General features: G+C 34.1%; 1 protein-coding gene across 1 annotated transcript; it reads right to left on the minus strand.

Moving 5' to 3' along the window:
• Nucleotides 1-2,067: 2,067 nt before the first annotated feature.
• LOC117905805 (serine/threonine-protein kinase ZRK7-like) lies at nt 2,068-16,567 on the minus strand. Its single transcript, XM_034818671.1, has 3 exons — nt 16,503-16,567; nt 15,477-16,162; nt 2,068-2,453 (listed from the first exon to the last, which is right to left on the minus strand). Exons 2-3 carry the CDS (start codon nt 16,132-16,134, stop codon nt 2,068-2,070), a joined length of 1,044 nt encoding a protein of 347 aa, XP_034674562.1. The 5' UTR covers nt 16,135-16,162; nt 16,503-16,567.
• Nucleotides 16,568-25,055: the final 8,488 nt, after the last annotated feature.

Raw genomic sequence — 25,055 nt, forward strand, 5'->3', positions numbered from 1 at the left:
ATAAATCACATCGCTTGGAATTACGAAATTGAATTCTTGCTCATTTTAAAACATTTTAAAAAATCATGGAAGTTATGAAAATTGCATGCCAAAAAGAAAAATGACAGCAAAATTTTATTAAAAATTGGAGGATTTTCGAAACCTAAACATTCTAAGGATGAAAGAAAATGTGGAGTTGGGATTATTTAAAAACTAAAACCCAGAAATTTAAATGATTTGGAAAATTATTAGTTTTAAAAATAAAATAAAAAAATGAATTGGGAGATGGCGTATGACCCATAGGTGACCATGCAAACCATGCATAAGTGGGAGAGATGGTGAATGACGACCATGTAGGTGTGAGTCCCAGAGTGCTACTGCGCCTGCTGTACCAGTAGCCCATTTTCAACTAGATCATGTGGGCTTTCTGTATGGGCTGGCCATCCACGTGCTTTACTACCATAACTAACTTACCTATCATGAGGAACATTTGTTTGTGCTCCATAACTTCCAGAAGCCTGGGATGGATCAAATTTTCATGCTGCATTTCCATACTCTGAACTCCTATTAGTATCACCATAGCCAATTCCCATGTAGCCATTTCACATATCCCATAGGGCTCCAATAACCTCGGTAGTGTAAGCACTTGATTTAAACCTCCTGTGAGCTCTAGGGTGATTGTGTGATCGAAAGCCACTTGAATCTTCATCATTCATAGCACCACAATGAGAATCAACTACTGGATTAACAGCGAAGTCATTGAAAAGTTCTATTGGGTATGTCTCACTCCTTGGAGATGCACTAGGATTATCACTAAGTGGTCTCTTCACATTCCTGAGAAGAGCATTAACAGAAATTGTCTCTTTGAGATTTGGATGAAAAACTGCAGAAAATTTATAAAAGGGATTGTATCTCCCATTTTATTTTTCTCAGAACAATCCTTCCAATTTTGGAAAATTCTTTAATTCCAATCTTGCTTAGATTTCTCACATGATCTCAGTTCATTCACTTGGATTTGTAGTGGGTTTTATGAGCGTCAATTCACGTTCAACCTACGGCTCTATTGAGAGATCTTACACCTTGTCCTTATTTAAGGCAACAATGAAGGACTTAATAGTGAAGGCTGTCCAAATCTTTAGGGCAGTAATTTCCATGTTGAAGTTGAAACTGTTACCAAGCAAAACCTCTGAGGTGATTGGTGGCACGTCTTAACGTCACTTATTGTCTGCAATCCTGGCGGAGTCCATTGTTGAAATGATTATTCATTTGCTCTTACCATTCTCGATTCATCGCAATAGTGACGTGGAGTTCCAGATTTCTATGCATGCATTTGGGTTTGGTACAGACCATGATGCCACCTCGATGCATGTAATTTTTGAAACCTCTGAGAGGACATTTTCTTTCATAGAAGCTGATGGTGAGATTTAGAGGCATTTGCACAATGCATCAGAGGACTTATAAACGTGATAATGCAGGAGCTGTAAGTTGAGATTGAGTGTGTCCATCCAAGTTTGTAGCTCAGTACAGCAACAACAGGAAGTTACCATACTAGTATGATACCTGAGATAGCTAGACAAGTTGTGGTGTCTATAGAAGTATGGAGGGTAATGTGTTCTGGATTCTCTGAACTAAAAAAAAAAAAAAAAACTAGGAATGGCTTTCAAGATTCTGCACTTTCATATGTCAATTCACTGTAATCATTGAGACTGAGATATTCTATTGGTTGCCAAAGTTAACCACTGCATGAACAAGATTCGAATATAGCTTGCTTTCCATCCCAACCAATTACAATATCTGCTACGTGAAAGAGCCTCCCTCCAAACCAGTTATGATATGAGTATTGGAGTTATTAGCAAGGATACGATGCAAACAGACTGAAGGTCTCTTAAAGACCATTTTTATTTTATTCCACTCCACATCTCAGAAATATGCATAAGAATCTCCAGCAGCCACAAAAATAGACCTCCACTAAGCATGAACAACAATTGTATTGTTTTCAGGAACAGGAGGAAGAGCACCCCAAATACCTTTATGTTGGGGATTCACCAAGCAAAGACTTTTGAGGCTTTGCTGAAAACCCGACTGTAGTTAAGAAATGCAGGAGGAGACTGAGTAAGAGGCAAACGTCCCATTGCTGGAGGTCACGACAATGGCGTCCAGGGGTGGGTTCAATGAGAATGTAAACACAGCTCCAAACAACAGTGCAAATGTCCTGAACATTTCGAACACGGGAAACTCCTCGCTGTCTATTTGCCATGAAAGCCAGTAGTAAACTACCATAACAGCCATGGAAATAATCCCAAAGCTCGATATCATATTTGTAACAAGATACGCTAACCACTCTGATCTCTTCCTGTCGAGCTGCTCTTTGATCTTGAAAACTGGTGTTGCGTCATGATCCTTTGGACTTTGGTAGTCACCATGGATACTAAGTTCGGAGCTCTCTTCTTCAAAGACGTTGATGAAGTGAAACCCTAGCCGGCAAATGAAGCTCTTTCTTTATGCTTTTGATGACGTTATCGGCACGAGAGCCCTAGTTGACAACCATGAGATCTAGGTCATAAGTTCCAAAGAGGGGGACAATAGCTTCCATAGATTTCATCCGCATCGGCTGCTGATACATAAATTGCATCATCTAATGAGTTGTGTCTTCTCCCATAGAATCCATAAACGAGCATTTCTGCCACCAGTCATATAGAAACCTCACAGCCTCATTTTTTGAGACCCTGTGCTGGATTCTAACATGTGACTTTCATCTTCTACAAAGGCCAGTATGACAACCCAGGCGTTCTAAAACAACCAAGAAGTTCATATCATAAATTCCAATTGAGGGATCATGTTTGATTACAAAGTCATTGTGCTCATGGAGATGCAGCCACTGGATAGGATATGAATTAAATAAGTGGGAAACGAATGGTGGGTATGAAAGGAGGTTTAGGTTATTGGAGGTGAGTAATGGCATGGGTATGGAGGGTATGAAATGAGTGAGTTAATGGGTATGGGACTAGAAGAACGGGTTCGAATGGCTGAGGTGGTGAAACGGGTTGCCGCAATAGGTATGATTAATAGAGAAACTGGGTACAATGAGTGGAGGTGTGAGAGAAATGAGGATGGCCATGCATAGGAAAATTAGTGTTGAGTAGGGCCACGGGTAGTAAGAGAAAGTGAGAAAAATAGGTTTAATGGGTATGAAAAAAAATGAAAATGCATGGTAGGTTTGGTTATGTGTAGATTTATAGGTATAGTGGTATGAGGTTGAGTGAACATTGAAAGATGGCCATAGGGGCGTGCAAGATAGGGATGAATAGGAGAGGTGGTGAGAGGGAATGGGTTTGGTGTGGTGACGGGTATATAGATTCTTGAGAGGGTGGGAGGTGGAGTGTTTCATATGGCCATGCATGCATGCACCGCATGCATATGGGGAATACCCTACGTACATGGAAAAAACTTGCTGGTCTTGTATTCACAAAGACACTTCCAATGCTCAAGACGTAGAAAGGTAAATGGCCTACAACAACAAACACAACATAAAGACATAGATACTGCTGGCATATAATGCATGTGGGATCCTCATTTCTCCAAGAACTACTTTAGCAATAGGTTGGAAACAAATGCTCTACTGTGCTTGATTACTATAATTCCCTTCAGATGTGTCGTCCATGCCCAGATTATCATACATGCGAGAAGAAGGGAACTGAACATCATCAATATTTCTAGGATAATTATCAATACTTTCCATAGAGTTTTCATTTGCACTGTGACCAATTATATCCATGGCAATAACAAATGATATACATGTTGAATCTCTAGCGGATGAAATTCCAGCAACTTAATCACTTCCTTGTCGAAATAGGACTTCTCTGTTGGAATACTCTGAACTTTTCCCTAAACATCTCTTAAAAAAGGGAGAGAATTTTGTCTTGGTTTCTCCTCTTCACTAACAACCAGAGGGTTATCGATTGATTAACACTCTTAACAATTCAGACTTTTGATCAGAATCAAATGCATTAGACATGAGATGCAAATGACCTGCTCGCTCATTTGCCATGGTTCTATATGACATTGTTGGTTCTAATGTGACATGATTACCAGTTAGAGGAATGCCAAAGAGCTTGCAGCTTCCATCCTTGGGATTCATATTAGCTCTCTTAAATGAGCAAAATTCTTAAAAAGGTGTTTGAGCTGGTGGAGGGATCAACCAGTTTCTTTGCTGCAACTCAACTCTATGACCATGTAGTGCGTGATCCTCACTGAACTCACCAAACATAACATTCCCTGCGTTTGGTAAGGCATGTCACTGCCTTGAATTCTTGAAGAAGCTAATGATTGGCCTGCATGACCAAGAGAAACTAAATAAGCCAAGGATAAAAGACGTGTAGCCAGAATTTGGGTGTTGCCATTCAAACCGATGGCTAATCTAGTGCTCTATAAGGAAGTCATTTAACAAGAAGACCCACTGAACTCTTTTACACACAAATAGAATATCGACAAATTCAGAATGGCGTCATTGAGCCAACTGAGCCTCCCTTGAACCTCACAGTAGAATCTCATCACCCAATCATAGTCCCTTCCCACCATATTGGATCTCTGTAGGGGTGCACAACCAAACCCCAGATCTGTCTTCTCACAGCCATTACATTGAATAAGGCCTAGAAACAAATAGTGGCCACAGTAAAGAAGAATCCATGGAAAATAGAACATAAAAGAAAACAAATAAAAGCAATCCTCAGAGGTTTCACTTCATGAGTCATCAGTGAACCCTCTGATTAGGTGAGAAAAACCACCTCAAATGCAACTATGGGCGTTTTCACAATGGAGACAAGGCATACTAAGATTAACAATGGCAAACATGAGTGCAGGATTATATCTCAACAAACAACAAGTGGCCTTCATTATCCACCCCAAACAAATCAACGAATATTCAAATATCAACAAGAGACATAGAAGAGTGACGAACAACCAAAAACAATCAATAAACCTATAGCATTCATACCTGAGAAAGTCCTTTTCCAACAAGACTAGCCGGACTCCAAGTTTTTCTCCCAAGTTGCTCACCTTCAAACTTGTTTCTCCTCACTCTATTATCGCCAGGAAAAAAAAAATATCTCATCCTACTCTCACCAACAAGCTAAAAGAAAATCATCATCAAGTTTCACTCGTCCTCCCTCTCTGTAACCTCTCAAGCCAAAGAAAAAAAATGCTCCAGAAAATATCTCATTTCCCCTCGTTTTCCCTCCGAGCTACTCAAAAATCACCAGTCTGCTCTCCCATTGCTTGCCTAAAAAAAAAAAACTTGTCTTCCGAGAAAAACCTTTCATCTCTAAAAAAAAAAAGTCTCTGTAAAGTCCCCACCCAAAATGCCCCATCTGGAAGCTTGCTCCCTAAGGTAAAAATCCCCCCCTCAACGGTCTGCAACTTTCTCATAATATCTCTTGACAGGTGTCTAACCCTCATTGGTTCTCCAAACCACTAGCCTAATTTCACTTGGTAAGAAAAGCCTGCAGAAATGTGAGAAAAATGAGCCCCCAAAATGGGGGTCTACAGTTATATTTTAAATTTTTGTTTAATTAACATGTATTGTAACTTTAATTTATTTTCTATTTAAAAAAGAGTAAAAAAAAAAAAGTGACAAAATAAAAAGTTTGGCAATTATATAACAAGTTAAAAAATGAAATAAAAATAAAAAGATAGATGGATATTTTTTTTATGATTTTAGTAATCTTTTATCTGTATAGTTGAAGTATCAATGTTATTAATTTAAAAAAAATGAAAAACAAAAAATGAAAAAAGACAAAAAAATTAAGGTAAAATTTGATAAAACTAAAAATTAAGTAATGAAAAGCCTTAATGTTAAATTGTAAGTATTGAATATATATATATATATATATATAGATATATATTGAAAGTGGTAATATTATCCATTATAATATTATATTTTCGAATTATCTTAAAAATACACTTTTAGAATATAGGTTTAATTTTATTTAGAAGTAGGAGTATAATTAGGCTTGCTTTGAGGATGATTTTTTAAAAGAGTAGTTGTCCCTAGGTTTCATAAAAGTAATCTTTCTTATTCATGGAAGTTTTAAACTTTCTTAATTAACCTAAACCTCTCTTATCCCCTAGGATTTCCCTTTCCCCATTATTTTATTCAAGATTACAAAACTACGATAAAATACTTCATGTTGATATTTCTAAATTCAATTATTTTATTCAAGATTCTAAAACTATAAGAAAATACTTCACTTTGTTGTTTTTGTTGTGAAAAACCATGACAAAAAATAATAATAGGGATAAAAGAATGAAAGAATGAAAACAAAACACATAATAATTTACATAAAGAGATTTCTTCAAACCATAAAGAGATTTCTTCAACAAACAAACATGGTCTTCCTTTCCCGAAATAATGAATCCTTCTGATTGATACATATAAATAATCTGTTTTTCCAACTCACCATGTAGAAACACAATTTTGACATCAAGTTTCTCTAACTCTAAATCAAATAAAGTAACCATAGTAAGTAACACCATGATTGAACTATGCTTCACAACTAAAGAAAACACTTCACTGAAGTCCACCCCCTTTTTTTGTGAGTAACCTTTTGCTATTAAGTGCGCTTTGAACCTAGCATCCTCTACTCCTAGAATTCCTTCATTTCTTTTAAAGACCCATTTGCAACCAATAATCTTTGATTTTTAGGTTTCTCAACTAGTTACCAAGTATGGTTCTTTTAAAGAGATTCAATCTCCTTATTCATAGCAACAATCTACTGTGTAGATTCTTTACTAGTAATGGCTTCATGATAAGTGTGAGGTTCCTTATTTTCAATGCTCTCTACCATACTAAGTGCACAAGAAACCAAATTTGCATAAGCATACCTTTGTAGTGGTTTAATATGCTTCCTCATTCTATTTCTAGCCAAACAATGTTGTTGCTCTTGTACTAGTGCATTTTCTTTATTATCAAGATGTTGCACTTCCTTCTCCTTTGGTTTTATTGAAATTGTTTTTTCTATAGTTTATGAAGCTTCAGGTACAAACTCCACCCTTTCTCTCACACTATGGTATTTTTCTACATGAAATTGCTCTTTCCTAGGACTCAACATTGCAAACTCATTAAAAGTCACATTCCTGTTAATAAGAAATTTAGAGAATTTTGAATCTGAGCACTATAACCTGCACCCTTTTACTCCATCTGCATATCCTATATGCACTTCCTTGTCCTTAGTTCCAACTTACCTTCATTCACATGAGCATAAGTAGGACAACAAAAAATTCTAAAATTAGTATAATTAAAAGGAGAACTAAACCATACTTCTTCAAGAGTCTTACAATTGATAGGAATTAAAGGAGATCTATTAAGAAGATAACAAACTGAATTTACTACTTTAGTATAAATTCAATTTTTTTTTATAGATGATTAATATAAAAACTATGAAATGTTTCTTTTGAAAAGGCACATTTAATATGAATTTAATTTTATGGAGTTGTAGAAGAGTCTCTTAGTATAAATTCAATTTTTTTTAACATGTATATATGGCTAATAAAAAAATGATGGAAAGGTGTCTCTTCACACCTTTAATATAAATTCAATTTTGTCCCATTATGGAAAATGTCTCTTAAAAAAAATATATCTTTTATGACTAAATAGGTATCACCTTTCTTGCCTTTTTATCTGGTTTGTTGAGAATAATTGTTCATTTTGAATAATATCTTATCTATAGGTTTCAAATTTTTGGTCGTATTAAGGTAAAATGAAGATATATACTAAATACTATAACAAAAGTTTTTTTTTAAAAAAAGAATGTTCTATGACATGTGCTACTTCCAATAAATTAAACTAAAAATGGGTACATATGCCTAACACAAAATTTGAAAAAGAGAATAATCTTAGCTGGGTCCACATGCTCACATGTCCACCTTCCAATAATTTAAACCCAAAATGGATACATACAAGTTGGATCCACATGTCCACCATCCTATAAATTAAGAAGAAAATGATTGTCAAAAATAAAATTTGAAAAAGAAAATATAATCCACATGTCTAACTTCTAATAACTATTAATTAATTTAAAATTAATTTTTTTATAATTTAGTCCTTTTACGATTAAATTTTAAATTAAAGAATAATGTTTTCAATTTTAAAATTTATTTAATAAAATTAATTTAAAAATTAAAACCAAAGGAAATTATTTATTTTGTAAATAATTATTTAATAAATTTAAAAAATAAATTGACAATAAACTTATGTTTTATAAACTCAATTTTTACATAAAATTGATAATCTTTTTTTTTTTAATCTAAAAGTGAAACAAACAAAAAGTAATAAATAAAGTTTAAAATTAGAATATTTATTATTTATCTTATAAATAAAGAATAATATAAAACTAAATCAGTTTCTATTTATAGTTATAATTAATTAAATTAATTTAAATATAATATTTGAGATAAAGACCAAAATATTTTTTAAGTCAGTATCTAACTTAACATAAAATAGTATTTTTTTAATATCAAATGCTAAACATAATTTATACTTTTATAAATATTATTATTAATAAATAACATATCCTAATAATTATAATTATTTTTATATAAGCAACTTAGTAGGCAAAATTAATTAATTTTACAATAAAACAAAACAGAATTAATTGAGAAATAAGAATCCAAAAAAAGAATTACATTATTTCTAACTAGAGTTTTAGAAGGCGTTTGTTTTTTCAACTTTTTGTTCAAAGTAATTTACTTTTAAATTTTAAGTTATTTGTTTTTTTATTTTTTTATTATTTATTATAAATCTTTTATTGAATAGAAAAACTATAGTGTTGGTTTTTTTTTACTTTTTAATATTTAATATAAATAAAATATTTAAAAAATAAATAATCTAATATTTAATACTATTCAATATTAAAATTATATTTAAAATTAAGTAAAAAAACAAACACAAGTCATTAATCTCAACAGATGAGAAGGGCTTCAAGTCTTTAGGTGAGATGAAGCTGAAAGAGAGAAAATAGCCATTCCCTTGAAGTCATTGCAAGATAGAAATAGCTGTTTAAGATGTCCAGCTGGAGTCCACACGTTTTTGTCATAGTAAACCTTGACCTCCAAAAGGCAGATTGTTGACCAAAAAAAAGTTCAAGGGGGGTGTTTGGTTCCAGATTTTTTGAAAAAACAAAAAAAGTATTGCAATTTAAAAAATATTTATTAAAATATAACACTTTTTCAAATTATTTCCGAATTTACAGTATTTTGAAGTTGTCACTTCAAAAAACAACTTAAGTCAAGTATGAAAGTTACTTTTTTTTAAAAATAACTTTAAAATTTAAATGAAAATTTCAATTAAATTTTTAAAAAATATCATAAATTTAGAAATAGTTTCAAAAGTGGCATATTTTAATAAATATGTTTTTAAAATTATTAGATTTTTTTCAAAATCTCGTTTGTTGCATTCTAGGAAGTTGTTTGTTACAAGACATTAGACATTTGACTCAGCTTAAGAGCGAGTGAAAGAGAAATGATTAATATTGATTTAATATCATTTTTAAAAATTATATTTTTTAAAATGACTAAAAATAAAAATAATTATGATACCTTTAAAATTTATCACTAAATCAAATTTCGTTTTTCATGATAGTATGGATTCCTGTTTCAAAATATAATAAAGGGAAAAATGGGTTTTGATTGACTAATTTGAAAAAAATAATATAAAAAAAATCTCAATTTTTATAAATTAATTTTATCTTCCTCTATTTAAAAATATTTTAAAATATATGTATTTTTTTATAACTCAAATAATTATTTCCTAAAATACCCTTTTACTTGATGATATTAAATAAAATTATCTAAAATTAATTTATCATTTTAATTTAATAAAGGTGTTTTACAAATAAATATATTATAATTTTTTTATTATATAATATGAGGTACAAATTATTGTGAAAAAAATTCTCTCGGATTCTCAAGTAATAAATAAAATCTTTTTAATCCCCTAGTTAATAATAATTTTATTTCATATATTATATATATCCCGTCATTTTCTCATTTTATTTAATAAAATTGACTAAAAATTTTGTTAGTTGATATCAATAATAAAATAAGAAATTTTAAAAATTAAAAATACAATTAAAACTAAAATACATAAAAATTAAATACAATTAAAAACTAAAAAACTTAAAAATAAAGTATTTACTCCCATTGTATTTTCAACTCTTTCTCGATATTTATATTTACGACTAGAGTGTTTTAATGAAGTGAAAATTAATATTTTATTTTTATATTTTTCACATTAAAGGTCTTTTAATTTTAATTGTATTTTTTTTAATTTCTTATTTTATTAATCTTAAATCAGTTCTGACAATAAAAAATAGTTATTAATGGTGTTATTAATGTGTAATAATTAATTATTTGAATTATAAAAAATGCATGTATTTTAAAATAATTTTAAACTGATGAAGATAAATATGATTTATAAAAGTTTGAGTTTGTTTTTATATATATTTTTAAATTACCGGATGAAAACCTACTTTTCCCTCTAATAAATCTCATTGGAAAGCGTAAGGCAACAAGAAATTCCATATTTTGGTATAATATTTTTTTCATGAATAGTATTTTACGGCAAAAAGAAACTTTTACAATATGGTTTTTTAATGGTGAAAAGGTTCTTTTAGGGATGCAATTTTTATTTATGGTAAAAAATCATGCTTAGCCACATAATATATTTGAGATTAATTAATTTTCATGATATTTTAGTATGAATCTTGTATTCATAATTTTAAAAAAAAAAAAAAAACAAATTTAATCATAATTTAAATTTGTGATAAATAGTTTCTATAAAACCTTGTCACAAATTTTTATTTGTGACAAATAATTTTTACGGAATAATTTTAATTCATTATTTGTCATCAAATTTGATTTGGGATAGGCCACAACAACATAATTCTTTGTAAGATTGTTTGTTTAGCAACAATACAATTGCCCATGTAATTGAGCGGGGTTTGGGATAAGAATTGATGCACAAATTTAATATGGCCACCGTCTACATCCAGGTGTTTCTAGATTTGATCCATAAATATTCATGTGAAAAAAAAACAAGTCTTTTTTCATTAAGATTTCTTTCATAAAAACATGTTTTTTAAGTACTCCTATTACAAATTCTCTCTTTTAATATGATTTGGGGCAAATTTGAAATAAAATTACTATTCATGTAAAAAATGTGATCACTTACAAAGAATACGATCATGCTAAAAATTCAATAATATATGTAATATTTGTGAAAAAAAAACAAAACCAAAACTTGGTTCAATCGATTTTTGGGTTATTTGATGAAAACCAAACCAATCAGATTTTGAGTGAAAAACTGAACCTAATCAAGCCTTTTGAGATCAGTTTAGTTCAATTTCCGTGCATCAATTTTGACCCAACTTAATGATCTTTCTTAATCCTCGACCTAATTATAAATTTATGTTTATTTCAAATCCAATGTCTATTAATTTGAGTTTATATCAGGCTCGTCTAATTTGTTTTTAAAATTAATTGAAACGAATTTAGATTTGATGTTAAAAATATATTAAATACATTTAGAATTAATTTAACTATAATATAAAAATAATGAATTATTTTAATAGAATCTAATATAAAAAAAAACTTATCAAATATCAAACAATCATATATAATTTTTAGAATATTAGTTTGGTTCGATTTTTATTGGTTATGAAACAAGAAAATTGAATATCGAACCAACAAGGTCGATTTTATAAATTCTCAAACCAAACCAACTTTTTCTATTATTGAAAATCAAATCAATATGATCAATTTTGGTTCATTTGGATTAGTTTATTGGTTTTTTTTTTTTTTTTGTTTTACTTATACCCCTCCTCAATAGCACTCTTATTATCATACAATATATAGGAGCGGGACAAAAAAGAGAAATACCCAAAAAATCACCAAGTAACTAGTGTAATCGAACTATCCTACTGGTGGTGATGTCATAGCATGATACTCATCTTTTGTGGAAGATCGAGAAACGATAGTCTATTTTTTTGCTTTTCTAAGAAGTAAGAGAATCTTCAAAAAACATACAAAATCCAATGATGAACTTGCGATTTTCGAAATCACTAGTCCAGTTATCATTAGAATATGCATGTAACTATAAAGAGAAAGTGGGTGAAAGTAAAAGATTGAAATAGAATGTCTCCAAGATACCACAAAATATGAAGAACAACAACTTAATGAATTGAAATAGGAAAAGCAAAAATTTGACTAACAATGTAAATAACATAAGTAATTTCTGAATGTGTAATGGTGAGATAGACAAAGCTACAAACAATAATACAATATAAGGTTTGGCAAAGGGTCACCATCAAAAGAAGAATACCGAACATTAACCTCAAGAGAAGTATTAACAGTCTTAATATAAGTAAGGCGAGTGCGATAAAAAGTATCAATTATGTACTTTGATTGCAAGAAAAGATAACCTTTAAAAGAAGAATCTACCTCAACATCCAAAAAATATCATAGTGAGCCCAAATCCTTCATTTCAAAATAGAGAAGCCAAATTTGATTTTCATTCTACTATCCCATCACCATTATCACCTATATTAATCATTTCATCAACATATAGAGAAAATAAAATATGACCACTAGTGGTGCACTATGGAAAGATTCCAAGATGACTAGGACTAAAGCAAAGAGAAGAAAGCACTAACAATAATACAATATAAGGTTTGGCAAAGGGTCACCATCAAAAGAAGAATACCGAACATTAACCTCAAGAGAAGTATTAACAGTCTTAATATAAGTAAGGCGAGTGCGATAAAAAGTATCAATTATGTACTTTGATTGCAAGAAAAGATAACCTTTAAAAGAAGAATCTACCTCAACATCCAAAAAATATCATAGTGAGCCCAAATCCTTCATTTCAAAATAGAGAAGCCAAATTTGATTTTCATTCTACTATCCCATCACCATTATCACCTATATTAATCATTTCATCAACATATAGAGAAAATAAAATATGACCACTAGTGGTGCACTATGGAAAGATTCCAAGATGACTAGGACTAAAGCAAAGAGAAGAAAGCACTAACAATAATACAATATAAGGTTTGGCAAAGGGTCACCATCAAAAGAAGAATACCGAACATTAACCTCAAGAGAAGTATTAACAGTCTTAATATAAGTAAGGCGAGTGCGATAAAAAGTATCAATTATGTACTTTGATTGCAAGAAAAGATAACCTTTAAAAGAAGAATCTACCTCAACATCCAAAAAATATCATAGTGAGCCCAAATCCTTCATTTCAAAATAGAGAAGCCAAATTTGATTTTCATTCTACTATCCCATCACCATTATCACCTATATTAATCATTTCATCAACATATAGAGAAAATAAAATATGACCACTAGTGGTGCACTATGGAAAGATTCCAAGATGACTAGGACTAAAGCAAAGAGAAGAAAGCACTAACAATAATACAATATAAGGTTTGGCAAAGGGTCACCATCAAAAGAAGAATACCGAACATTAACCTCAAGAGAAGTATTAACAGTCTTAATATAAGTAAGGCGAGTGCGATAAAAAGTATCAATTATGTACTTTGATTGCAAGAAAAGATAACCTTTAAAAGAAGAATCTACCTCAACATCCAAAAAATATCATAGTGAGCCCAAATCCTTCATTTCAAAATAGAGAAGCCAAATTTGATTTTCATTCTACTATCCCATCACCATTATCACCTATATTAATCATTTCATCAACATATAGAGAAAATAAAATATGACCACTAGTGGTGCACTATGGAAAGATTCCAAGATGACTAGGACTAAAGCAAAGAGAAGAAAGCACTAACAATAATACAATATAAGGTTTGGCAAAGGGTCACCATCAAAAGAAGAATACCGAACATTAACCTCAAGAGAAGTATTAACAGTCTTAATATAAGTAAGGCGAGTGCGATAAAAAGTATCAATTATGTACTTTGATTGCAAGAAAAGATAACCTTTAAAAGAAGAATCTACCTCAACATCCAAAAAATATCATAGTGAGCCCAAATCCTTCATTTCAAAATAGAGAAGCCAAATTTGATTTTCATTCTACTATCCCATCACCATTATCACCTATATTAATCATTTCATCAACATATAGAGAAAATAAAATATGACCACTAGTGGTGCACTATGGAAAGAGTCCAAGATGACTAGGACTAAAACAAAGAGAAGAAAGCACTATTTATGGAATATTGATGACCATTTGATTAGTTTAAAAAATGGCGCAGAATTCAACAAGATCAACTTAAGAATAGCCATTGTTAATTAAGAGGAGCCCACACGGTTTTTTGGGAGTGGCCAAAGACCTCTCGATTTTCCCCTTTAAGTATTTGATATATAAAAATAAAATAAAAACTTCTAGGATACATCGGCTTGAGAGTAGCCATTGTCAATTAAGAGGAGCCCACACATTTTGTGGAAGTGGCAAACCATATTGTCATGTTTAACCAAAGTTCTAAACTAATCAATGCTTAATCACTTATCATGAATCATTATATGCTTAATTTGTTGCAAAAGAAAGTTTATATGACAAACCGCTGAATTCGTCTAATTTCTTTTGCAGCATCCACTATGGTTGGCCTCTCTTCTGCAAATTCCTCAGTGCATTTAATTTTCCATGTGATCTTCAACATATTTCCGCATACTAACTCCGGCGATTTTTCTCCGATATATCGCGTGGTCAACGCAGGTCAACGAAAGTCAGACCCACTACAGTGCTCTCCATTTCCTTGCTGTTGAGAGGATTTGAACCCCAAACCTTTTGGTTTGGGGTTCACCCGCTTACCACCTGGGCTAAGTTGCCCTTTGATACATAATATGCAACAACTATATATCTACTTAAATTCATTATATAAAGAAAATATAAGAATATTTTAATGAACAAATTAATTATAATTATTTTATAATTAAATGCAAAGTCTTTTAATTAATTACCAAAAATATAAAAATTATATAATTTTCTTCATAATGTTTTTAATATCATTAATAATTAATTAAATATTAAAAAATTATATATATATCATTATTTATTTTGTATTGTTTAATACAATTGAATTAAATGGATCATATTTTAATACTAATATATATTTTAAAATTAGACATATTATAATCAAATATCATAATATTAGGTGTAATTTAATAATAAATGTACACTTATAAAATTCACATTTTTATCGATGCATACGATATTATTATCAAATATGATAAATCATGTTATACATATATCAACATTTTCAATAAAATAACTTTAAAATGTCTATTATACTTCTAATTATATTATTATGAGGTTTTCCTTACATTTTCATGAGTTTTTAATAATTTTAAGCTTATCAATATTTTTTTCCAAAATATCCACCGATATATCCAATATATCTCCGATATATCCGATATATCCGTAAAATCGAAATACCGATATATCCGTAAAATCGAAATACCGATATATCCGTGATTACCGATATTTTCATCCTTGGTCCCACATACACCTTCCACATGCGTTTCACCTTGTGGAAGGGCAATAGAAAGTCCGAAATAGGATAGTTTGGGAGTAGAACCATTGTCCAAAAAGAAATGTGAAGGTTTTATATCCCTATGAATGATGGGCCTAGGAAAAGCAGTATGAAGATATGCAATTACACTAGCAATCTCGTATGCAATCTTTAGCCTACTCTTCCATGGGAAAGGCTCATTGCAATCAAATATTTTCTTTCCAAGGGGTTCACAAGATGAGAATTCATAAACCAGAATAGGTATTCGTGTCTCTAAGCAACATCCTAGTAGCTTCAAGGCGTTCTTGTGGCTGCTCATTTGTGTTGCAACAGCAATTTCATTTGTGACAATTTGAAGATTGCCTCGAAAACTCGTGTGACAAATTTTCCTAATACGAATGACTCGACCTTCCAAAGAACCTTTGTACCATTTGTGAAAACTGCTCACATCATGATTGAAGATTAAATTTCCATTGAAATTGTCTGTTGCTCTTTGAATTTCTTGGATAGAGAAGTTACGAATTGGATTGGAATACCTCCCACCAAAATAGGAAATTCGCTTCTCTAATAATAGGCCTCCATTCTTCAACATGCATTCCTCTCTCTCCTTCTTCCCCTTACCCATTCTCAATATTGATTCTCGTTCTTCTTATCTGTCCACAAACATTAACTCAATAATCAACTAACTGTCACCAAGGGAATTTCCCCTTGAATGACATTGAAACAGCTAGACTATTGGAAATATGAATTTAGGACTTTTTTCACAAATGACTCTGGACTGACTCCCCTTCTTGATCATCAGAAATTTCCAAAGTGAAAGGTACATAGGAAATTCAAATCAAGGGAAAATGAGAGAGGATTCCTAGAAGAAGAAGAAGGAAAATCAGGCAAAAGGATCCAACAAAAATAAATCAAACCAAAACAATTAGCTAATGAAAGAAACTTCATACATATCTAAGCTAGTTGGGAATTTCTCTGTGAAGGCGCACATACCTTTCAGGTGAGGCTGAGGTTGAAGTGACCAGAACAAATCACTGCTATAGATTTGTGAGATGATGCTGAGCACAGAACATTTGTTGATGTATATAGATACTCGTGAGATTCAAATTAAAGAGATCCTATAAAAACTCAGTGGTCTAGATTTATGGAATTCGTTGGGTCGACTCAAGGGCTAATATTTATGGGTAGGTTTCAGTAGAAATTGACTGAAGGTAGAAATGTGCTTCAGAGCCCACAGATCTGCCACCTCATAATTTTTCTCTTCAATATGGGTCTTTAAATATAGGGGTTTTCCGGCAATCAAAAAATGACTACTCAAAAGGGACGACTGTCTATCCATATAGCTTCATTTCTTTCATTTACTTTTACATAATCCTTTGTTTTTTTTATTGTTATATTGATTTTATCCATGTATAAGTATCCTTCATTTCTTAATATTTTTATTCGATAATTTAGACCAAAACTTTATATTAAGGGTTTGTTTTTTTATTGTTATATTGATTTTATCCATGTATACGTATCCTTCATTTCTTAATATTTTTATTCGATAATTTAGACCAAAACTTTATATTGAGGGTTTGGTAAGATACCAAAGAGATACTAAAGAATCTTCCTTTAACTACATGGAAGTTTGATAAATCCGCTTAATAACTTAAAGTGACTTAATAACTTAATTTAAATCATTAAGTAAATTAAGTATGTTCAGTAAAATAACTTAAGTGATATTTGTTTTTTAGCTAAATAGAAAAAGCAAAAATATTTGACTTTTTCTATTCGACTAAAAATAACATGTTGACATCATCCAACATAATTAAGTTGAACATGTTGATAACAAGTTCATTTTAGTTATATTGGATGATGTCAACATGTTACTTTTACCTTAATAGAAAAAACCAAAATAGTTGGTTTTTTCTATTCAGCCAAAAAATAATCACCACCTTAATATCATGATTTAAGCAAAAATCAACTTTAAATAACAAGTAAAACCAATTAACTTATTCTTAACTCCACATTTTTATTTTACCTGTTATTCCTCATTTACCATAATTATCTCAAAGTAACTTAAAATAAATTTTAAATTACTTTTATTAAACAACCTTAATATTTAAAAGTAAAAATTAAGTGATAAATTTTAAGTCAACAACTTAAATATAATTTAAGTTAAAATCAATTTAACTCATTAAGTAATAAATATTAAGTTTTATCCTGATAAAAATACCTATGTCAATGCATGTGTGAAATTTCTTGAGAAATATCGATGGTCAAAGTCAAAGCTAAAAAATAAGTGGTTCATGTGGAAACGAAATTACCACGTCAAAGCTCAAAAATGAGATGTTTTCCATGGGGGAGTTGAACACCCCCCCGGTTAAGCACCCACCTTACCATTGGGCCAAGTGTGCCCTTTGTTAATTATTTTGCACAAAATATATTACATATATTTTTCTAAATTTAAAAAAAAAATGGAAAAAGAAATAAAAACATGTGTGTATTGTTGTCCATCACTGAGTATGTATTGATATTCGAGGGTCACTTGATTGGGTACGTTTTTCGAGGAGAGTTCATGTGTGAACTTTCCGAGACCCCCCATGATTTGTATTTGTTTTATTGTACATTTTGAGCGAGATGAGTGGCCTTCTCTTAGGAGCTCCGGGTCACTGTCCATTCCATCATTACATTCGTAGTTGATGTGACTTCACTCTATGTTTGATCTGAGTCTGATCATTACTCCTCTTGGTGTTACTTGTTTCATTATCATTCATCCTCGTTTTATTTTTGATTCATCATTCTCACTTCACCTCTTATTCTTTGCATACGGCGACCCATCTCGGGTTTGATATTCCCTTCGCATCACCATCACACATCATATTCACATTAGACACCATCGGGTCCCTAGCTCACGGGATTTTATATACATGTTGCATTTCACACACGAGGGCATGGGTTTTAATCATTAGGTACTTGAGCCTAGTTTCCTTTCATTTCTATCACCCTAGCCTACGTTACGTCCCGTGTCTTGAGACCACCCTAAGACCATGGGATCAGACGTCGTCTTCGATAGCCTCTGCGTGGACAGGTGTTTGAGATCTGGTTGATGTTTAGACGTTATCATGCTTCTCTTTCTGGGATACACCTTCTGAGGATTAGTTTCGTTTCAGCTGTGCCTGGATTACCGGGATCATGTGTTTGTTGATGGATGATTTAATGTCACCTGATTTTCTAGTCGATCACTTTTGATGCCATACTGGGGCATATTTCCGTTATGGATGAGATTTGCAGATCTTCACGGAGTTGCATGTTTATCCCCACTTGCGGGGTATGTGCTGAGATGATGATGTTTTCGTTGTTTCATGATGATCCTTTAGTGGAGCCTCGGTGGAGCCATTCATCCAGGTCCGCATTTCTCGACATTGGTTTGTTTTCATGCTTTTCATTCCGAGAGACGTTCCCTGGATGTTTGGATTTGGTTTGGATCCCGGAGATCACGTGTCCAATGATAGATGACTCCATATCACCCGATTTATGACTTATCGCGCATTTGATGCCACACTGGGGCATATTCCCATTTCGGATGAGGTTTGCAGATCTCCATGGAGTCACATGATCATTTCCACTCACAGAGTACGCACCGAGACAACGATTTGTTCACTATTGCTATGATGATTTCTCAATGGAGCCTCTCGGGAACCATCCAATTAGGCATGCGCTTCTTGCCATTCATGATGTCATCATGTTTCCATCCGAGAGATGCATTTTAGCTTGATGAGCATGATCCTGTTATAGATTCGGATGACCGGGATTACATATCTGTTGAGGCATGATTTGATGTCATTTGATTTTCCCGACTTGTCACACATTTAATGCCATACTGGGGCATATTTCCGCTCTCGATCGAGATTTATAGATTTTCACTTTTGCGTGATCATCCCCATTTACGAGATACATATCAGGTTGATGATTTAGCTTTATTTTGTCATGACCCTCCGGTGGACCTTACCTTGAGTCGTTTCATCAGGCTCACACTTTCCGACGTCAGTGTGATTTTTGTATGGAGTCATCTCGGGCTCATGGATTCTCACATCATCATTTCGTCGGAGTGCATGTCAAATCTACTATGTATCCCCATGGAGTTACTCATGAGTCATCAGGACATATCGGGTACATTTGATGCCACACTGGGGCATATTCCCTCATTCAGCTATGGAGACGATCGTTCTCTCACTGATTTGTTACAATTTTCATCATTCGACCGAGAGATGTCGTATTTGCTTCATGGGTCACTATTCCGGTGATTTTCATCGAGATGAGCTTTCATTAGAACATAGCATTCAGTTTGATCGTTCCATCTCACTAGTGGATCGTTCTTTGAGACTCAGGGAGTCTCTTCTAGACCATTCCATTAGATCGAGAGTTGTGATGACACGTTACACTGGGGCATATTCCCCTCCATCATTCCCTTGCAGTTCGACATTCAGAGCTTCCGTGACTTCCTAGTTACGATGTTCAGAGTCGACATTCTCAGCTTGACGATCATGGTTATTCAGTTTGGTTTGGCGTTCAGAGCCATTACTCGTTTTCGGTTGGCGTTCAGAGTCATGTCACCATCTGTTTTTTAGTTTTGGCGTTCAGAGCCATTGTTCATTTCCACTTGGCGTTCAGAGCCATTATTCGCTTTTCGTTTTGGCATTCAGAGCCATGGTTTCCATTTGGTGTTCAGAGCCATTGTTTTCATTTTGGCGTTCAGAGCTGTTATAAATTTTCAGTTTGGCGTTCAGAGCCATTATTCGATTTTCGTTTTGGCGTTCAGAGCCATGCTTTTGATTTGACATTTAGAGCCTTCATTGTTCCCATTTGGCGTTCAGAGCCATTGTTTCAGTTTGGCGTTCAGAGTCGTAGTTCCCATTTAGCGTTTAGAGCCATCGTTCATTGTTTCAGTTTGGCGTTCAGAGTCGTAGTTCCCATTTGGTGTTCAGAACCATCGTTCACTTTCCGCTTGGCGTTCAGAGCCATTGTTCATTTCCATTTGGCATTCAGAGTCGCCTTTTCACTTTGGCGTTCAGAGCCGTTATTCATTTCTCAGTTCGATGTTCAGAGTCGTATTCTCATATCCACATCCATAGCCATCACTTTCTTTTTCTTTAGTTTTTGGCGTTCAGAGCCGTTTTTCGTACTCATTCATGTATTTTGAGTCGTTATTTTTCTTAGTTTCGGCGTTCAGAGCCATTTTTCATGCTCATTCAGGCATTCGATACTATCATTTTTCTTTAGTTTGGCGTTCAGAGCCATTGTACATATTCGCTCAGGCACTTTGAGTCACCATCTCCCCATGTTTTCGATGTTTAGAGTCATTTCCCCTCACATGTATCATTCAGGGTCACAGGCTCTGGTATTCACATTCACTGGCATTGCACATTTTGCCTTCAGGGGTTCGTGTTTATCCTCGTTTTCCTCACTTGGTTACCCTGTGCTTATCGCTTATTCGTCATTGTTCTTCTAGATTTCCCTTCTCACTGCTCATGACACGGTCCTTTGAGTTCATGATACGTATTTCTGTCATGTTATTGAGCATCCTGCACCTGTCATTTCATGTGATTCACACAGGACAGTCCCCTTTCAGGCACATTCTTTCTTGTACTTCAGAGTGGTTCGACCGTTACTCACCTTGGATATGATTTTTTCGAGTCACTTTTGGAAACATCTTAGAGGGAGCCTGTATCTTCAGTGTGGTTTCAGAGACATTTTTTGAGACATCATTCTTTCTAGGATTAGAGCCTCATTGTTCATCTGTTAGTCCGAGTGAGTTCATATCTCATTGACGTCCCTATGGGGGTCTCCTTGGTTCTTCGGTAGAGTTCACTTCATTATACTCACTATTCATACTTGCTTTTCACTCCAGTGTTCATATTCTTTACACTCATGAACTCTATCGAAGAGGGGCATATTTATAGACCCCCAAATTGGGATACATTTTAAGCATTTTTGCACCTAGTTTTTGGCCAAGTGTCGCGCCCCTAGACAGCCACGTGTCAATCCATGATTGGCTATCATGGAATCAGAACAGTGTTTTTGAAGGCCAATCAGAGATTGACACTTGGAAAAAGGGAATCAGCAGAATATTTGGCTGTTGAGGGGAGCGTAAGAGAGGGGCTTTTTCTGCTGGTCGAGGGATATTTTGAGATCTTTTTTTTTTTTTTTTTCTGTTAAGGGGCAGAGCTGTTAGGGGGCAGGAGGAGGTTTTGCTTTTTGAGGCCGTTAGAGTTTTTTTTTTTTTTTGGCAGAGGGGGTAAGGAGCGGCCGGTGGAGAGAGATTGGCAGAGAGAGAGTAGGGAGAAAGGGGCTTCTGGGTTTTTCCTTGAGGGGAGTTTCCTGGTCATTTTGGAGAGGAGAGTTCTAGAGCTTGGGGCTACGGGTATTCCAACTTGTGAGGGTTTTGAAAAAAGCTTGGACTGCAAGGCTAGAGAGGGGAGTGAGATATTTTTCATGAGCAGAAATAGAGATTAGCAGGGAAGGGATTGACTGGTTAGAGGAAGTTTGAGCTTGAGGGAGAGAGCAAGCCAGAGGTTTGAACTTTCTCGAGAGTCAAGCTGTTACAGAGGAGGAGAGAAATTCATTGAGGGAGTCGAAGCTTGGTTCTCTTGGCTTGAGGAATCCAGGTACGTATACTGTTTTCCTCTCATTCATTATGATTCATTGTTTTTCTTCAGATTGTTATTGTTTTTCTAAGCATCATGTTGTTTGGGTGGATATGGAAGGCCATTTATTTGTTTGTTGAGATATTACCCTGTGCTTGTATTTGCCATTTGTTGATCTCAATTTAATCTGCCCCTACTGTGGTTATGAAATGTCCAAGAATCATGTCTGTAATAGCATTTGATGTGGTTTTCCCACCTGCTCGGAAGGTTCATTGATGAAGTGAATTCTCTGGGGTTCTCTTTATTTATTCATTTTTTTGTGCTCTGTTTCTCCACTTTCCCCCGCCTCTGGTACTTGCTCCTGGGACGTATTATTACTCTCATCTCTGTCTATGGGAACAAGGGGTTACAAGGAATATGTCCTCAGTGGAATGAGAAATCTGAGTTTGTAATTACTGGTTGGTGCTCGGTACGGGACTGTTACCATGTAACACAAGAGAGGATATTTCACCATTCGAAGGGGACCTTACTGCTTCTAGAATTCGGGTTGTTACTATTTTATCGCCCACGGAGCTGCTAAATAGTCACGCTTTGAGTTTATGACTGCCATTTTCAAGAGAAGGTATATACTTAAGTGATGGTGCTGAAAGTATTTTGAAGAGGAGGCATTCGCCTTCATCTAAGTTCCAATACCTCCACCTATGGATGGCATGCGTGGCTGTTCTGCAGTATTTGGAATCATTATGCACATATCATCTAGGATAGGCATAATGGTGTAGCTCCTTTGCTGATTTGTGTTTGTCGCATCTTCTCTGGAACCTCTTCTCTCCCTACAACTTAGAGAGAACATTTCCCAGCCATCCCGAGTTGATACATGGCGTTCAAATTGATGTAAAGATAGAGGAAAACGACTCAGAGGAATTAGACAACCAAGAAAAGCCCCACACTGGCTACTCGCCTAACCTTTGGCGTTGGTTGATGTCCCTGTATGTTCCCTTGCTGTTCAATCAATAATTGAAGCTCCTTATGGCTCATAGGAACTAGGCTGGGATATGGGTTGGTCCTTGGCCACATATACTGGTGATTTGCATATTTTGGCGGATGCTATTCAAACACAGGTGGATTGTATATATGAAAAGAGAGTTAAAGTCTGTCAATCATCATCAACTGGATGAGGCAACTGGCCCAACCTGGTACAGTTCTACATATCAGAGAGATCCGTCGCAAATGCTTGCCGTGATTTGCTGCAGAATGGGGTTCAAAACGAAAGGGAAATGAAGCATTTTAACAAGGGAAACTAAAGGCTGTAAGAAAGAAATACCTATTCAGTAGCCACGTCTCAGATGGGTTTTTCAAATGTATGCACTAACAACCTGATTGCCTAGCTCTCCTTGGTTATTGATTGAAAAAGAAATGGCTTCTATTTGTCTTGCTACCATTGATGATGGAGTACGGACACCAACTGTCGTGCTCAACAGCCAAGGTTTGATACTCACAAATGCTCACCGTCGTGGGCCAAGTTAATCCTCATCAACCAACCCACTGACTACATGTCCACGTTTTCTTACCTATCAAGCCCATTGCCTACAACTGATGCTCCTTCACCAACTGACATGCAATTCACCTAAACCTTCATCATACCCATTTTCTTTTCCCACCACATTTTCTCTCTCTACCCTTTCATGTTGAAAAAAAATAGGCTTTCCCACAAGTGTAAATCAATGGAAGCAATATAAATAGAATAACAGAAAATAAATGAGCACACAAGATTTACGTGGTTCCCTCAAATAACTTGAGGTACGTCCACGACGACCGGTAGGCTAGTTTCTTCCACTATCACCAAAAGAGTTTACAAAGTGGCCAAAAGGCATAAGCCTTACAAACACACCAAGGTGTAAATCACAAGAAGAAAATACCTCACAAAAGTAAACCGAATCTCCAAGAACAAATCGCAAGAAACCCCAAATATCAAGTGAAGAAACGTTACCCACTTGAAGAACAAACTTGCCGATTGTGTAGCACCAAAATATGGAGAAGAAGAAGGCTGATTTTTTTTTTTTTGAACCAAAAAGGTATCCCAAAAGTCTTCTTGCCGACCAAGATGATGAACCAAAGGAAAAGACAAAAGACTTGTAGTTTTTTTTTTCTTTCCTTGAAGACTTCAAACCAATCTTGAATATGCCAAGAGTCATGTGCTAACCAAGGTGTTGGCTAAAAATAGTAAAACCATATTTAGTAAATTTAAGAGTCCCACAATGGAGGAAAACCCAACAATCCTCCCCCTCCCGACTTATGTGGAGGATTCGACCATTCCCGCCAATAGTCGACACTTCTCATGCTTGTCCTTAGTCAATGCCTTAGTCAACATATCCGAAGTGTTATCATTAGTGTGAACTTTTTCAAGTTGCAACAACTTATCATTCAAGACATCACGAATCCAATGATATCTAACATCAATGTGTTTCGACCTCGAATGAAATGAAGAATTCTTACTCAAGTGGATTGCACTCTGACTATCATAATGAAGGACATACCTTTCTTGTTTCAAACCCAACTCTTGTAAGAATTTCTTCAACCACAATAATTCTTTGCAGGCTTCTGTAATGGCGATGAACTCAACTTCTGTGGTGGAGAGAGCAACACATTTCTGTAATCTTGATTGCCATGTCACTGCTCCCCCTGCAAAAGTAATCAAATAACCAGAAGTAGATTTTCGACTATCAACATCACCAGCCATATCAGAATCTGTGAACCCATCAAGAATAGGCTCGCCTTTACCAAAACACAAACTCATCTTTGAAGTGCCCTGAAGATACCTCAGAATCCATTTCACTGCTGCCCAGTGTTCTTTCCCCGGATTAGACAGAAATCGACTAACAACCCCAACTGCGTGAGCAATATCCGGTCGAGTACAAAC

The sequence above is a fragment of the Vitis riparia genome, chromosome 18 (assembly GCF_004353265.1).
Source record: "Vitis riparia cultivar Riparia Gloire de Montpellier isolate 1030 chromosome 18, EGFV_Vit.rip_1.0, whole genome shotgun sequence".
In the NCBI taxonomy this organism is placed as follows: domain Eukaryota; kingdom Viridiplantae; phylum Streptophyta; class Magnoliopsida; order Vitales; family Vitaceae; genus Vitis; species Vitis riparia.

What these genes read in the sequence shown, in the direction of transcription:
- LOC117905805 (XM_034818671.1), bottom strand. Translation starts at nt 16,134, where the DNA reads ATGGGTAAGGGGAAGAAGGAGAGAGAGGAATGCATGTTGAAGAATGGA. An exon ending in GACCAAGGATGAAAATATCG is followed by an intron (nt 2,454 to 15,476) that starts GTAATCACGGAT and finishes TTTGCCGGCTAG; the next exon opens with GGTTTCACTTCATCAACGTC.